The 15,624-nt window shown below is 37.0% G+C and overlaps 2 protein-coding genes across 2 annotated transcripts; both read left to right on the top strand.

Annotated features, from left to right (window-relative positions):
- Window positions 1–14,250: 14,250 nt before the first annotated feature.
- LOC115634074 (general odorant-binding protein 57c) lies at window positions 14,251–14,937 on the top strand. Its single transcript, XM_030531621.1, has 2 exons — window positions 14,251–14,411; window positions 14,477–14,937. The coding sequence occupies exons 1-2, from the start codon at window positions 14,355–14,357 to the stop codon at window positions 14,852–14,854; spliced, it is 435 nt and encodes a 144-aa protein (XP_030387481.1). The 5' UTR covers window positions 14,251–14,354; the 3' UTR covers window positions 14,855–14,937.
- A 5-nt stretch (window positions 14,938–14,942) lies between these two features.
- Window positions 14,943–15,387, top strand: LOC115634534 (general odorant-binding protein 57b-like). Its single transcript, XM_030532343.1, is given in 4 exon segments — window positions 14,943–14,963; window positions 15,092–15,213; window positions 15,215–15,235; window positions 15,237–15,387. Coding segments are annotated over 4 exon segments (315 nt in total).
- Window positions 15,388–15,624: the final 237 nt, after the last annotated feature.

A 15,624-nucleotide genomic window follows, 5' to 3' on the forward strand; every position in this document is an offset into this window, starting at 1 on the left:
ATAGGCACGTGATGTAAGTGTATGCTGTTAAAACTGAACATAAACATGTCTTCGAATTTAATTAATTAATTAATTCAATTTTTTTTAATAATTTAATTTTTTTTTAATTTTCCTTTTTTGTGGAGAATACAGGCTATTTTACTGTCGGGCTTGCTCGACTGTTCTCGTTTACTCTTGTTACTCTTTAATTTTATCTTTCTCAAGTAATGTTTTTTTTTACCCCGACAGCTTTGTTTGTTTTTGAAATAAATAAATAAATTGAAAAGAAATTAAATTATAATTTTTCTACTAAAAGCAGTACCTGTAGGCTGAAAGGTGATCTGCGTACGAGCTACTGTCACGACAGCCCATTTACATTCATTGAGCTAACAAGTTGCTGCAGCACCACAAAAGCTTTTAACAAGCCCCAAAAATGTCAGGAACTAGGCTAGGAGGGCGCTGATGTGCGGTCACATCAGCATGACCAACGCGAACCCATGTAACCGCACAGAGCTCGCTGAGCTCGCTCCAAGGAGTAGCTCGAACTGACTGCAAACTGCGCCTAAGTGCAGCAAGCATTACATTACATAATAAATTCTCAGCTTATTTGCATAGTTTTGTGGTTGCGCACAATGTCCAAGCCAAGTTAATGGAGTTTCGTAATAAATTTCGCAACGAGTTGGTTAAACATACTTTAACAGCTCATTGCAAGGGGGCGCGGGAAAGTATGCTACGCTTTTTATTTGTCCACAGCGCTAGACGAGTAAAGTGGAACAATTACAACAAGTGCCAAATGCACATCAACAACACCACTGAAGAATGCGCTGACGGCGACGTCGCACTGCCTCTGCTGCTGCTGCTGCTGCTGCTGCTGACTTTTCAACAACTGTCGACTGGCGGCTGTCGCCGGAAGTGCAAAGTTCCAGGCAACACAAGGTAAAAGGCAGGCAGGCAGGGAGGCAGGCAGAGGGACAGAGAGGCAGAGAGGCAGACAGTCGGAAACAGCAACGCAGTAAAAGTCGCACTACTTCTGCGGTTGTCAGTTGTTTTAACAGCTTAGCTTAGTTGTTGGTGTTGCTTCTGGTGCTGGAGCATGCTACACGCTGCAAGCTGCAAGGCGTAGCTGCCACGGAAATGTGCTGTCAATTTACGCGAAGGCTACAGCGCCCACTTTTAAGAGTTTCGCCCCCAGTTGGAAATGTGCTTTAAGCTCTGGTAGCGAACGAACAATAACATCGTTCGAAAACTGCGCTACACTGAGGTGAACAGACTTGCCCATAAGCTGTTGCTCAATTGTGGTTCAGGTTTGTCATGGTATGTTACAACAAATTTATTCAAGGTTATTAAAATGTTCGGCAGACAAGCTTACACGTTCCACCGTTCTTCTTTCTTTTTTTTTTGATTTTATTGTTCCCATTGTTTAAAAAAATGAACGGCACAAACTTTAAGTACTGACAGCAACTGTCGACAACTTGCACGCACGCTCATCATTTTATTAGTTTTATTGCCAGGGCATGCTCTTTTATAACGAAAAAATGCGCATGTCGGGTTCGAGACTAACTTTTTGTTTACACTGAAAGAAAAAAAAAACGAAGCTAAATGTTTGTTGAAATATTTTACCTTTGTGTCTTTGAAAGGCAAAAGGCAAAAATTGAAAAAGGCTAGTAATTGCAAAGTATTTATTTAATTCGAGTGTAAAAAATTCAACTTCATTTGCTACATTTGTTTCTGTTGAGTAGACTAAAGGCAGGAAATTTTAACATAAAGTATAATTCTCTTCACACAATATTTGTTATACAGACTTTGACCAATTAATCTTAAGCCAATTTGTCACAATTTTTGCTCTTTCTATACAACTACTTCGATCAGCATTTGCAAAGTTTTTGCAATCCACCACTTTATTTTATTTAACAGTGCACAGCTAAAACTTTTGCGGATGACACTTTTTGATATGAATTGCATAACATCGTTGACAATTGTAGAAATTAAATTCCACTGTTTTTGCAAAAGTGGCTCAACATTTCTCTGATTGACCATTGATGAGTATGACATTACAATAATAATATAAAACTTGAACGTAATAATGTTCGTGATGAATGGAAAAAGCGTTGTTCTCCCACTGTAGTATTACAAAAAATATTATTAATATAAGTTTCTAAAGAAACTCTTTATATGGTAGTATTTAAAGCCTTTCAGTTATTTTTGTTGCAGTTCCTATTTAACTGGCCATGCGACTTTCCCAAGTAGGCAGAGATCACCAAATTCCTGGCTCTATTCATCTGTTTTTCTAATAGACAATACTTTTAACATCATTTTAATGATTATCAAAAATGTGCAGATAGAGGAATTGAAGATATCACCTTTTATTATTTGTAGCGCTGTGATTTCAGTTGCACCTTAAGGTGTAAGATACTATTATTTGAATTTTGAAAATAATCATAATTAATATATAATAAAGCTTTTAATGACTTTAAAATGTTGTCATGAGATTATTTGCGCTGTTGCCGGAATTTGCTTCAGCTTCGTCTATGGGACCCCATGGTGCCTTGGCTTAAAATATTAATAAACGGAAACCATTTTGTTAAACTAAATTTGTCCAAAGATAGTGGGAATATATTACCAGTATAAATAATGCTAAAATTGCATAAAACTACAAGTTCATACACACACACACACACACGCACACAAATGAGGGACAAGCCTACCTTAGCATAAATACTTCAGGAGCAGACGACACTCGAGATAAGGCCGGAGCGGGCGCGTTGACAGGAGGCGACCAAAAGGCAGAATTGCCGGACACACTGGACGAAAATTATTACGTATGTCATGGTGGAAAATATAGTGATGCCTGCTACTAGGCGCAACAACTAAGTAGAGAAAAAAACAGCACACACAGAGAGACATATACGCAGAAGAAAGGACATCAATCACAAAAGAATTATGTTGGGGTAAACAAAAACATTTGTCATGAATGAGCGGGAGACGCACAGCAGACAACAAGAATAGAAACAGCAAGGGAGTGGCAGAGGGAGAAGGGGGAGCTGCTTCAGGTGCCAACGGATTGAGGACATTAGCTTGAAAAGCTGCTCCTGCTTCTACAATGGATGCTGTCAACTGGCTGGTCAAAAGTTTAGCTTCACATAAAAACCAAAGCACATAAATCTGAGCCAACGAAAGACACGGCGCTGTAACCAAGGTGTGCTTATATTTGTATGAGACTCTGTATATACTAGTGCATGTGTGTGTGTGTGTGTGGAACACACTGTTGTAGACTTTTTGAGTAATTGCACACATTTAGAATTCTTTTCACACTTTATGGTAGCCCGAGTATCTCGAGTTTCGGCATTGTCTGCCTGCAGCTCGGCTGCTCTTTGAAATTGAAGTTTGGGGTCAACACACGGGCATTTTTCATCAAGTATTTATGCATAATTTCACAAAGTGCATATGTGTGTCTATGTGCGCATATGATATGCCTTCAAGGAACCCTAGGGCGGTATTCAAATGTGCAATGTGCTGCAAGTTCTGGGCAATGAAGTGGAATACTCTTATGTACGTACGCGTATGTTGCTCGGCTCTATAAGGCTAATGGCTAAATACTTAGCATCTGTTATTAAATTTTATGCATTTTCTGCAAGTAATTCGCCTACGCCTACCCTTCTTCAGCACCCCAGCACCAAAGCCACCATCCCAAAAACAATTTAACAACAAATGTGCACCAGCTTTGACTACAAATTTGCATATAAATGAGTTTAGCTTGAGGGCCACGGTATCGAAACTAAATATTTGCCATGTGTGCGACAGTAAGGCGGGCGACTAAGGCTGCAAGCTTATTTTTACAACTTATGCAACACTGCACACATGTACACAAATATTGTGCAAAGAAAAACACACACACACAAATAAGTGTTAAAAGCTGTGCGGGCGAGCATGCAACGGTTTTCTCTGAAACTTGGAGATGTACTCCTGGCCGATAGTTTCAAATATTTAATCGATAGCTGCGGAAATTTAAAGATCTATTTTTACAGAATTCCTTTGAAGAATGAATTGTAGTTAAGTGTCATTTTCTTTGGCCTAATTTCAGAAATAATTTTGCTATGTCTATGCGGTTTTTTATTAATATTGCTGAACGTTATAAAATGTTACCATGAATTGCCAAAAATGTATAGCAAAGCTTTTAATAACATGTTATTTAATTGTTTTTAGAGCTAAACACTTTTTAATGAAAGAAAAGATAATGGGCAAGCAGTTGAATGTATACGTTTTGCGGTCTATGATCATGGAGAAACAATGTGGAGAGTATACATACAAGTATATCTCTGGAACAGACGAAGATCGCTTGTAAGCTCATTAAAGCATGTTTAAGTTAGTTACACTGCAAGTTTTCCATAAAGAATTAGTGAGCTGATGCTAAAAGCTCAATTCAATTGATAATTGTATAATTTTTCTATATAATTGAGAGAGAAATTTAGTTTAATATCGAAGTTTCTTTGAAATACATACCTATTACTTTACTGATTACTGTTACGCCGATGAACATGGTGGTCTAGATGTCAAGTCGAACATATTACGAATCGTATTAATACATATAATCCAACTTATAATAATACTAATGAAAACACACTTCAAGAGTATTCATAATTATAAGAATTATGTAAATTTCCCTTCATTTATTCACAGAAAACTTGTGTGTTTCTATTATTTGTTAACTACAAAGAGTTCAGGTTATAAGACCTTATCTACTTAATTAGATATACTTGTCGTATGTTTTCGAATTATGTATTTTATTATTAATATATAAGTATGTCCTATATTGGAAATACGAACATGTTTTCAAATCCACAATTATTTGCCTGAATCGATATCGTAGGGCACACAGATCCAACAATTTATTTACTTAAGTGTTTCGAACTACTATTGCATATTTTCTGCCAAAAGTTAAAGCGCATATGCCCAAAAGCCAAAACAACACTGTGTGCCTTTAAAAGTGGCTTGCCAAGAAAACAAAAGAAACAGAAGACACATCTTAGGAAAAACAAAAATAAATAAAACCGAAGCAAGTTTGTGGACAAAACTGAAACCACAAAACAAAGCTCTGTCGAAGTCATGACAACAGCGAACTGAATATTTTACTAAGAGAGTGTATATGTATGTATTAGTATTTTTCTAATATTTTGCTAAATTACACAATTTTCTTGCAGCTGTTGCCAAGAAAAACAAGCCAACTAAAAATTTAGCAAGTGAATGCAACAAAGGAAGGAAGTGAGTGAGAAACTGGCAAATGAGTGTCCTGACGGGCAGCTTGGTCGCAAAACTGCAGCTTGCGCAAATGTATGCCAAAAATGTGTTCCTTCCATATAAGTACTATATATGTATGTACGTACTATATTTATGTATATATATATTGAGTATAAAATTGGCCGAACGCAGAGCATATGCAAAGTAAAAATAGAAATGAGGATAAAGGAGCTTGTCAGTCAACTGGCAGTTAACTAAACCAATGACCTTTTGACACGCCAGTGCCATAGGACAGACTGAATAGCCAGGGCAACAACAGCAAAAAGAAAAAAGCAACAACACCAAAACGACAACAACTTAACTGAATAAACGACAAACATACTATACATGGCTTGCGCAGCAGGGAGGAGCTTGCTCCTTTTATTCATTTGCCGGCATGTGGCACGGATGGTGACGAGGACGCTGGTGATGGCGACATCATGGCGCACTTTTTGCTCTGCGTTGATTTCCGTTGCCGTATGTTAAAGTGCAACTTGAGGAGTACTCAAGTGTGTGTGTGTGTGTGTGTCGACGGGCAAGTGGTTAGAAAACTAAGCTGTTGCTATGTGACAAGTGGCGGCTTGACGTAGACGACTGTGTCGTCTAAAACGTTAACAACGACGTCAGCGTCAGCCTCAATGACGCTTAGCTTGCACTTTGCAACAAACAAAACAAGGCAGCTAGCTAGCTCTGCAGGTGCTCCTGCAACAAGCAGTTGTTGTTTTTGTTTTAGTTAAAAACTCAAGCACGCACTCCAAATTGCCACAAAAGGCAACAGCAGCGCACCCGCCCCCGCAATCCCCCTTGCTTCCATATCTTTGGCTGAGTTGCCATTGCTGCCATCGTTTTGGCACTCAAGTAATGAGTCGCCCAACTTAGAAGTCCAGTCAAAGTGCAGTCAAAGTGCAGTCAAAAGGGTTAAGCGCAAGCGTTTAAAATGTATACACACTACAAGTACAATGTCTATTGAACTCAAGTTGTTGGGGTTAAAGGTGCTGCATGAAAACTTTTACACAAGCTCGCATCAAATTGTGGCACAACAGAAAACTCACTTGCCGACACAATACGCGAAAAATCATTTAACACCAAGATCGGATTATGAAGCTCATATGCCAAGTCAATACAAAACACCAGGGAAACCTCGGCACGGCGCACAACACGAGGAAGATGAATCGGAAGATGGCGCTGACGCCAAGGAAGTTGTCAGTGCCAGAGCAATTGTGTGGCTTTAACAAGAAGCGGGAGAGAACGAGAGCAAGAGGCAACAGGCGACAATTGAAATCATTTGAAACCTTTCAAATGTCACACAAAAGAAATTGATTTCAATTTTGTTTTTTTTTTTCTTGCTTTTCTTTGCTGTGCGTGCGCGGAGTTGGAGACGACAGTAATGCTGTCGCGTTATGGCGGACAGTCGTTGCAGGACAGAGTTGGTGCAGGGCTTTTCTGGGTGGCGAGTGTGTAGGGATCGAGAGTGGAGGTGCAGCGCCCGATAGTTTGTGATAGATTCGAAATGAGAACTTAAAGAGAAGAAGGCAGGAAATTATCATTAATAGAGTATGCAAAAAGGGAACTGTTCATCGCAAATCAAATTAAAAGTTTCAGTTAAAGTTGAAATATTGCTTAGTCCATGTAGAATACATTAAGTTAATATAAGAAGTTCAATCTGTATTTATTTATTTATAAACTTTATCCTAGCGTTACAAGTAGTCATTGCATAGTTATTTCTAATTAATTACAAATTGTATTTTGTTTTATTGAACATTACAAATATAAATTGTTTCAAGTGTTTTTCTGAATTTTCCTAGACAATCTTCCCCTGTTACTGGTTTTAAATAACTTGAGTGGCCGTAGGTAAAGATTCATTCTGAAAAGCCAATTTTAAAGTAACTTATGGCTCAATCCTTTACTGCTTACATATTTCGAACATATTTTACATAAGTTCGAATACCAAAGGACGTATAATCGATAAGCATTTTCTTTTTAATTTCAAAATTGACTAATTTACAATTTCCAACTAATCGGGATTTTCACAGTCAGTAGGCACTTGCATAAAAGCGAGAAATGGCATGCACTGCCAAGCTACTTAAGCAATTTTCATTTACAAATTGTCAAAAGTGACGTCGAAGAGAGACCATGGAAACGGCCACACGATGAGCCTACTGACCATAAGCTGGCAAATCGGATAAATTTGTTCACAATGGCATGTGTATCAGCAAGCAGCAGAAGCATTCGCAGAGTGAATTGCATCGTTCTTCAAATTAGTACTCTACACCTGAACTCCAAAGTCATTGTCCTGTCCATGAAAATCCCTTACTAATTACATGCAACAAAGCTCATTCTCAGCCAACGACAAGGACAAAGAGCATGTTAAGAAGTAGCAGCGACAATATAAGCAACAATATTGCAGGCGACAAAGCCATCAGCTGCGGTTTCTGCTGCCTAGTACGAGATAATATTATTGGTTTGAAAATATAAGGAAGCTATTTCTGAACCATTGTTTTAGGCATGGCATGGCAATGCAGGCTATTCTGTTTTATTTTCTTGTTAATTTCTTTGGCACAAAGCACAGAGTTAGGAAAAGAGACGCTTCAGTAAATTTCCGTACTTATCAATTGATTGACTTTATAATTATTATTTGCATTTCAATTCGTAGAAAAATAACACAAACAAGTCAGGCAATAAATTTAAAAAAATTGATGCCATTACATGCACCTAGTATTTTATGTTATGCATTCGTGCTTCGGTAAATTTGATTTGATTTACCTTTTTTCAACTATTCAGAAAATTATTTACACACAGAAGGAGCATTTACCCATTTAATTTACTTCCAAGACATTAACTTTGACAAGCAGCTTAACTAATTTCCACACCGAAAACTCTCCTACCCAACCATGGCAAATTTTTTAGGCACAACCCTTCTTAACAATTCAATTAGCAGTAAATCAGTATAAATAAGCAAGTAGAAACACACACACACACACACATACGCACACTATTTAATATAAATTATATGAATACCCAGAATCCCCAGCTGCCCCGTTCAGTTAATAGTTTTGCTCTAACAAAGGGTTTACCTCTGCTTGGACCGTAGGCGGATTTATCTATTCTATTTTGTAATTTTTAATTTCGCAGCTAATGCGATTATTTACGCCTGACAGCGTTCCCTTGCAATAAAAATGACCAAACGTGTAAGCCACGTTTAATACTTGCTTTATTTTTAGTTAACGGTCAAAACAAAATAACTTGCACACGAACACTAAGCTCCAACTTTAAGCCAGTTGCAAAAAGCATCAGAAAAAAACCAACCAACTAAATTGCAAGCCAACGAAAAAATTGTCACAAAATGCAGCGATGCGTGCAAATCGCTTAAATATCACACGGAAAGTTAAGAACGACCAACGCCCAGTGGGACTGGGAGCAGTTAGAAGATGAGTTGGTGGCGCAACCCAAAGGGCTGGCAGATAGGTAGGGCCGAGATTTGCTGTGTCAAGCTTGTGGGCAGGCAATAATCTGATATGGACTTGCCGACTATAAAATAAACTACATACTCGTACAAATACCGTCTGTGAAAGGTTCGACTGGCTTGGCTTCGTAGTAGAACAAAATCGTTTGAAGAAATTTAGCCGTACTTGTCTACCTAAAAGGGTTAAATTATTGGAATATTTAAAATTTATTAACATCATATCAAACGAGAACTGGAAAATTTATTTCTAATTTCTCTGGACATTCCATTAGCGATGTTCGTCTTCGATGAGCCGTCAGCATCACTTACTTTTTATTGTTGACAGAAAAACTATTAAGTCTTATGTATTATGTAAAGCACAATGATATTTTTTGTTGAGCTTTTGGTATGTTACAAAATAGTCTGTGAGTGAATGTTGACAACAACAGTCATTAAAGAAACGATTACTTCAATCACTAAATAACTTATTTTTCAGTTCAATTGATAGATCATAATAACACAACTTAAAAAGAGCATATAATAATAAAAGAAGTCCTGCAAAGCATGTTCTCCATCGTTTTCAGCGAGTCCAAGGATACCGATATATACTTGGATATATATACATACTCATATGTGTGCGTCACCCTCTGATGTAAAAGGCAGTAAATGCTTCTTATTCGGTATGCAATGAGGCTGACATTCATTCATCATGATAAGTATATACATGATGGAGCATATATATTCTATTTACATTTGTGTTTTTTCTAGAACCTCATTTTTCCAGCTACTTTTTATAATGAATAACCAATTTATTCCAGCTTCTTAACACACATATTTTTATAGGTACACCTCAGATGCTAACACTTTGTACTTAAAATATACAGCCGCTGGTAATTTTCTACAACTTTTGTCTCTATTATTCAGATTATATAGATTCATACCAGTTGTAAGAAACTCGAGTGCGCACTGCTCAAGTAATATTCATCTGTGGGTGTAGTTGTTTGGAATAGAAATGGTGTCCATTATTACAATATTTACCATTTTTATAGTCTCCGCACGCTTATTTTATGTTCAAACCCTAGTTTGTACTGTTTAAGTAGTGAGGTACTACAACAATAACAACAACAACAACAACATTCCTGAAGCAAGCTCGCGCCTCTCATACTCGTAGATGTCTGCATGCATTCACAGTTATGGGCCACTTAAAGCGCAACCCCGACACTTAACATTTAATTAAAATTTTGTAATTACCGACAACAAGATTCGTTCGCTCGTGCGCTCGTTCGTTCGTGCGGTCTGCCGTTTGCTCAATAGGGAGAGCCAAGTTGCTCCGAGACTTGACTGCGTCATTGCTGTCAAGTGCATTGAGGCGTATCTATGTGTGTGTGCATAAGTATATAAATATCCGTGCATATATAGCATACAAGTATAAAACTGTGCATGTGTGCCAGTGTCACATTGTTGCCAACTGTTCATTTTGACGACCAGACGTTGCAACTACTAGTACGCTCGATGTCTTCGCCTTAACTGTTATTTCAATGAACTTGGCACGCTTCGGCCAGTAGCGATAGCGATGGCGATGGCTGGCAGACACTACGCTAATTGGTAAATGTAAACTGCTTAGAGACTAAGCCGACATCGCCGACATCGCCGACATCGGGCGCCACGAGAATCCTTTCGTTATTCCCATTGTAGTCCTCCTCAGAGCGGCATTGTTTCACATTTTGCCAATTAATTAGTTCCATTGTGTTCGACCGGCTGGCTGCCTTCCTGGCTGGGTATCTGCCTGCTTGGTGCTTAACAATGATCTGAGTAGGAATGCGCCTTAAATCCTCTGTCGTAACAACAACAGCTACACTTACATATCTATACTTATTGTATATATATATATGCACATATATATATACATACAATATGTGCATACACCAACCCATGCCTTTGGCATTGCCAAAACGTCCTGCCAAATTCCTTTGTGTGCGTCGTTATATGTATGTATGTATGTATGTATGTATATACAAGTATGCACAGAAATGTAGGAACGTGTGTTTATGTGCGTTCACGTGCCAACAGTGTAAGTGCATGTGTAGCAGTGCGTTGAGGCGAATGGGCGTGGCAGCAAAGTGCATGCAAAATACGTGCCATGAATTCAAGAAGAAGCTGATTGCAATTTATTTTTATTACGCACAACAACAACAAAGTTTATATAGAGCTAAAACTTTTAGCAGACAAAAAACATACTAAATACTAGTAGGAGAGTTAATTTTAAAGTAACCGAAAAATTTGCCAGATTTTGCATAATACATATTCCACAAATATCGGTTCAATAGCACTGTTCTCAATTGTTATGTACAAATTCTAAAAACTATCTTAAAAGATATTGAAACTAAAGCTACAGCTACCTTATCATCTAATTACAAGAAGTTAATATTATTTAATCAACTATGGCTTAAATGTTGGCTAACTGGCAAAGGTTATTAGCTTTGAATTTTCCCATACATTTAATGTGGAGAACTTCTTAAATTGGATGTTGCACCTTCTATAGTTATTTAAAAGGTTATTAAAAGAAAAGTATTTGGATGCGCTTTTATTTTAGTATTCTAGTTTCTTTAACAAATAAAATAACATTTTAAAATGTTTAGGCTGATCTCCATATTTTTGGAAACTTTATTTTCCATACACTGTAAGGCAAACCAATGTATGACATTAATTTGCATTTAAATTTATTTATGGTTGTTTACATCAATTTTCTGTTGCCATAATTTGCTTATTGATAAATTGAAATTTGAAAACATGGATTTATTCATTCATCTATTCATGTTTGCATAGCCCAAACGATTCATTGTTGCATTCTGCAGTCTAATAATTCACTAAATGACAGGGATGTGCCATTTTAAGGAGCCGTATGTAACAGGAAAATATTTGCCAACTATTTATTTCAATCAAGTCCATGTCAATTTGAAAATGTATGATTAAGTGTATGGTTCCATACTTGTACTTTGCAGTCATCCTAGACAGGAAGGTAACATTTTGGAGCAAGTGAAGAAAATTGTCTTTACTCCTGTAAGAGGGCTATTAACATCTAGTGTGGTGTGCTGGATTTTTAAGGCCATCATTCGTCTCATTTTAATCTAGCGGTTCATAGTGCGGTTGCGCTTACTTTTTTTCCCCCTCGATATAATCGGAGGAGAATTACCTACCAAGATTGCCTTAAGGCTAAGAGGGGTCTCTACATGATGGGACTTATTTAAATGGCATGCAAGGATAGTGCGTCTCCACCCTGGAGTTTCGAAAAACACATCTACTGGAACGCAGCGCAAAATAATTTACAAATTATTTTTCAATCCTTCTTCCTCTAATTGTTTAAATCAATGCTTTGTATGTCTACTTGAGTTTCTTAAATAAATACTTTCAACTTGAAACTGCTTTGATCAACTTTCAAATATAATGTACTTATGTACATGTTTGTTGGAAGAAATTTAAGAGTATCTCACAGGCAAATATTGTTAACATAGCGGCAACTTCATGGCTGTGCAAATTCAATTTATTGTTTTGTTTACATGTTGCAAAATATTTGCAAATTACGCAACAAATGAATTATGCAACACGCCAACGAGGCGGGCGCCAGCTTTATAGGCCTAATTAGCGAGCCTGGCCAAACGCAGGGCTGGCCCAATCAAATTTTAAATACGAAGCGCCATGAAAATTCTCTAAATTTCATCAATAATCAAGAATGTATAGGTGTATAGGTTTTCCAAAGATATACTCGCAAGTATAAATACATAAATTTGTGCCACAATTAAACAGGCGAGAAGGCGAGCGGGGAATGCGGCCGCAGTTTAACACCTAACGCCATAAAAATTTACAATTTCCTAACACATATTTCCCTTTTGGCAGACCGCCAACAAAAAATGTACCAAAAAATAAAAGAAACTTAAAATTTGCAGCTCGTAAATAAACAGAGCAGAGCTGCGAATGCAGCCACAATGGCAAACACACAAGCAGGGAGCGCGAAAATTCTTGAAATTTCATTTGCTGGCATGGTTAGAAATGCCACCAAACTCCCAGCATACTCGTACCCGTATACATTCTCGTATATTTGTTGCAGTCGACTCTATATACACTTGCATACATACTTGTATTACTATACTAGTATGCATGTACGTGAGTGTGTGTGTGTGTGTGTGTGTGTGTGTGTGTGTGTTTGAGTTTCTCCAGAAACTCCTGCAGTTGTCGCTTCATTTTTGCACCAAAGTGCTGCGAAATATGTTGACAGGAAATGTTATGCGAATTTCACTGCGTAAAATGAAATTTGTGTGAATTTTTGGCGCGGGTCTGCCAAAAGAAACTGGAAAATTGAAAGAAACTGCATTTTAGCATATTAAAAGTCAAATTTCGCAACTTACAAAAAAAACTGCTAACAACAATTACAAATACGAGTACACAAGGACTGCTCTATCTGTATAATTTAGAGAGAATAAATTAATAATATTAATTATTATTATTAATATTTTTAATATGTTATATTATTAATATGTATATTTAAAATAACTTTGCCAGCTTCAAGTGGGTATTCTCATCCAAAAGCCGCCTAAGACATTCCATATTTTATTCCAATTTAATTTAATTATTCATAAAGCCATTGTTGCCTCGAATAAAACCTTCACAAAAATTATCCATGACAATTATTTTTTAAAAAGAGCATATTATTGATTGAGGAAAATTGCAATTCCAATTCATTGTATTCTGAAGCTCAGCTTATAAAGAGAGAAGGGGGCCCATTGTGAAGCCGTTGCTGCTAGTGTTCAGCTAATGAGTTGAGCTACTTAGTTTCATGATTTTTACGATCTCTGTCGTCTTGTCCATTTGTTTGCCATGAAGTTCCCTTCAGTGTTGCCAATACGTATATCAGTTTTAAACTTAACTCCTGGGCTATCGCGTTATCTGATATTTGTACCTTGTGGAGACGTGAGATGGCAGTTGACCGCATACCCTTTTCTTAAAATGTTCTCCATTGATATACGTATATTTTTGGAAGCTCTCTAGATCTCACTTTTTAAAGCGTACAGACATTAAAAGATACTTTTTTCTGGGCTTTTCACATTTAATTTTAGCATTCTTATTACATTGTCTCTATGCATATGTATGTATAATACATGTGCTGAGATTTCCCGCACTACTTATTCAAATCAAGTCACGTGTTGCATCGACGGGCTGCCCAACAATGTTGTTTTGCAATGAGCAACAATTCTTAATTGCAATAGCAATGAAAATGCAATCTATTTTATAAAACATACGATTACTTTACGTGCAATGTACAGTACACATATGGATAAAATATATCGCTAGCTCGTAAATAGAACGAGTGCATCTGATAAAGTCAAATTGACTTCGTCAATTAATTAAAACTATTGCAAAAAGTGGGAAAAAATAAATAAATAACGTGGGCAACGGAGTGGATAGTAGTAGTAGTAATAAATACTATTGTATAAATACTATTGTGAAGCTTATATTTATAAGTATGAATTTATATTTCATTTTAGTGGAATAGAACGAGGCATATAAAGTGGAGCGTACATTTTCAATCGAGCAGTGCAGCAGCAGCTGCTTCACCAGTAAAAGCTATAAAGCAATAGTGTCAGATTCAGAAAACTTGGCGAAAATGTTGAAATCTGCATTACTGTTTGCGCTATTGCCAGCGTTCTTTGCTACTGTGCAGGTAAAAAAAGGCTGATTTGACCCATTCGTTATATACTTGTAAATCATGGACAATTACATTCTCAGTGCTTTCCCGACATTGAAAATAGCACGGTATTGGACAGTTGTCTCGAATCAAACCATGTTACCAGAGAGGAACTAGAGTTTTTATCCAATCAGACCAGCTCTGAGGAGGATATGGACGAGCTTGATATGAAATACAAATGCTTCATTCATTGCATGCTAAATGATTTAGGATTACTAGATGACAAGGGATTCCTGAATGCTTCGAAAATAGAAGATTTTGAGGAAATGGGCGATTCCAATCGAGTGGTTCTGTACGACTGCAAGCGGGTACATGATGTGGCCGATCTGGACAAGTGTGTGTATGCCTTCAATATTGCGCAGTGTTTGTATGACAATATCGATATGGATAGTGATGAGGCCGACGAAGATACAGAGTAGATAGAACCAACATTCTAATACTTAAAGCAAACACTTAATGTTTTGATTAATTGATTCATTAAATATAAACAAAGCGAAGCAAACAGGTATGACGAGTTTCGGTTCATCAGTTAGTTCTATATCAATGCCTATACTTGTATAAGCAGAGTAATTGCTGGGGTTTTTTTAGTGATGACTTTCAGATCTCAAGTTATATAGCTATATTTGTACGATCACTTCAGGGTACTTTCAGTGCAGTGCCGGCATCCATTTGACGTGCTCAATGAAAGCCATGAAGAGTATGAGAGCTGTATTCTAAAAAACAACATAACTGTGGACGAATATGACGAATTTGTGGGTTTAAATAATTTAAGGAATGAAATACAGATTTAAATGCAGCATACACTGATAGTCGTATGGACTTCAAGCTGATGAATCCAACGGAAACGGCAAGGGAACTTATTACTAAATGCATGTCCCAGGCATCTAAAGAGCAATGTGCCTACAGTTTCTACATTCTACATTTCTCTAGCTGCTGCTCAACTATTCTGTAGAAGCAATTTTTTATCAGATATATTACGCTGCAAAGAAAATTTCTCATTCACTTTACAAATTTTTAACATCTGAAATGTCAAATCAATAAGGCGCAGGGATACGTATATAAATATAACACTGATCAGCATGGCGTTTGTTTGCCCATTCAAGAACCCACAAACACAACGTTTCGACAAGAAAATATATAATAATATATAGTATTATATAATATAAATATTATAAATCAACAAATATGG

This window comes from Scaptodrosophila lebanonensis, unplaced genomic scaffold, assembly GCF_003285725.1.
Source record: "Scaptodrosophila lebanonensis strain 11010-0011.00,11010-0021.00 unplaced genomic scaffold, SlebRS2 tig00000001-arrow-pilon, whole genome shotgun sequence".
Lineage (NCBI taxonomy): Eukaryota > Metazoa > Arthropoda > Insecta > Diptera > Drosophilidae > Scaptodrosophila > Scaptodrosophila lebanonensis.

Bases quoted from the DNA above. Each gene is read 5' to 3' on its own strand.
- LOC115634074 (XM_030531621.1), top strand. From the start codon at position 14,355: ATGTTGAAATCTGCATTACTGTTTGCGCTATTGCCAGCGTTCTTTGCT. The intron at 14,412-14,476 runs GTAAAAAAAGGC...TTACATTCTCAG, and splicing joins CGTTCTTTGCTACTGTGCAG to TGCTTTCCCGACATTGAAAA.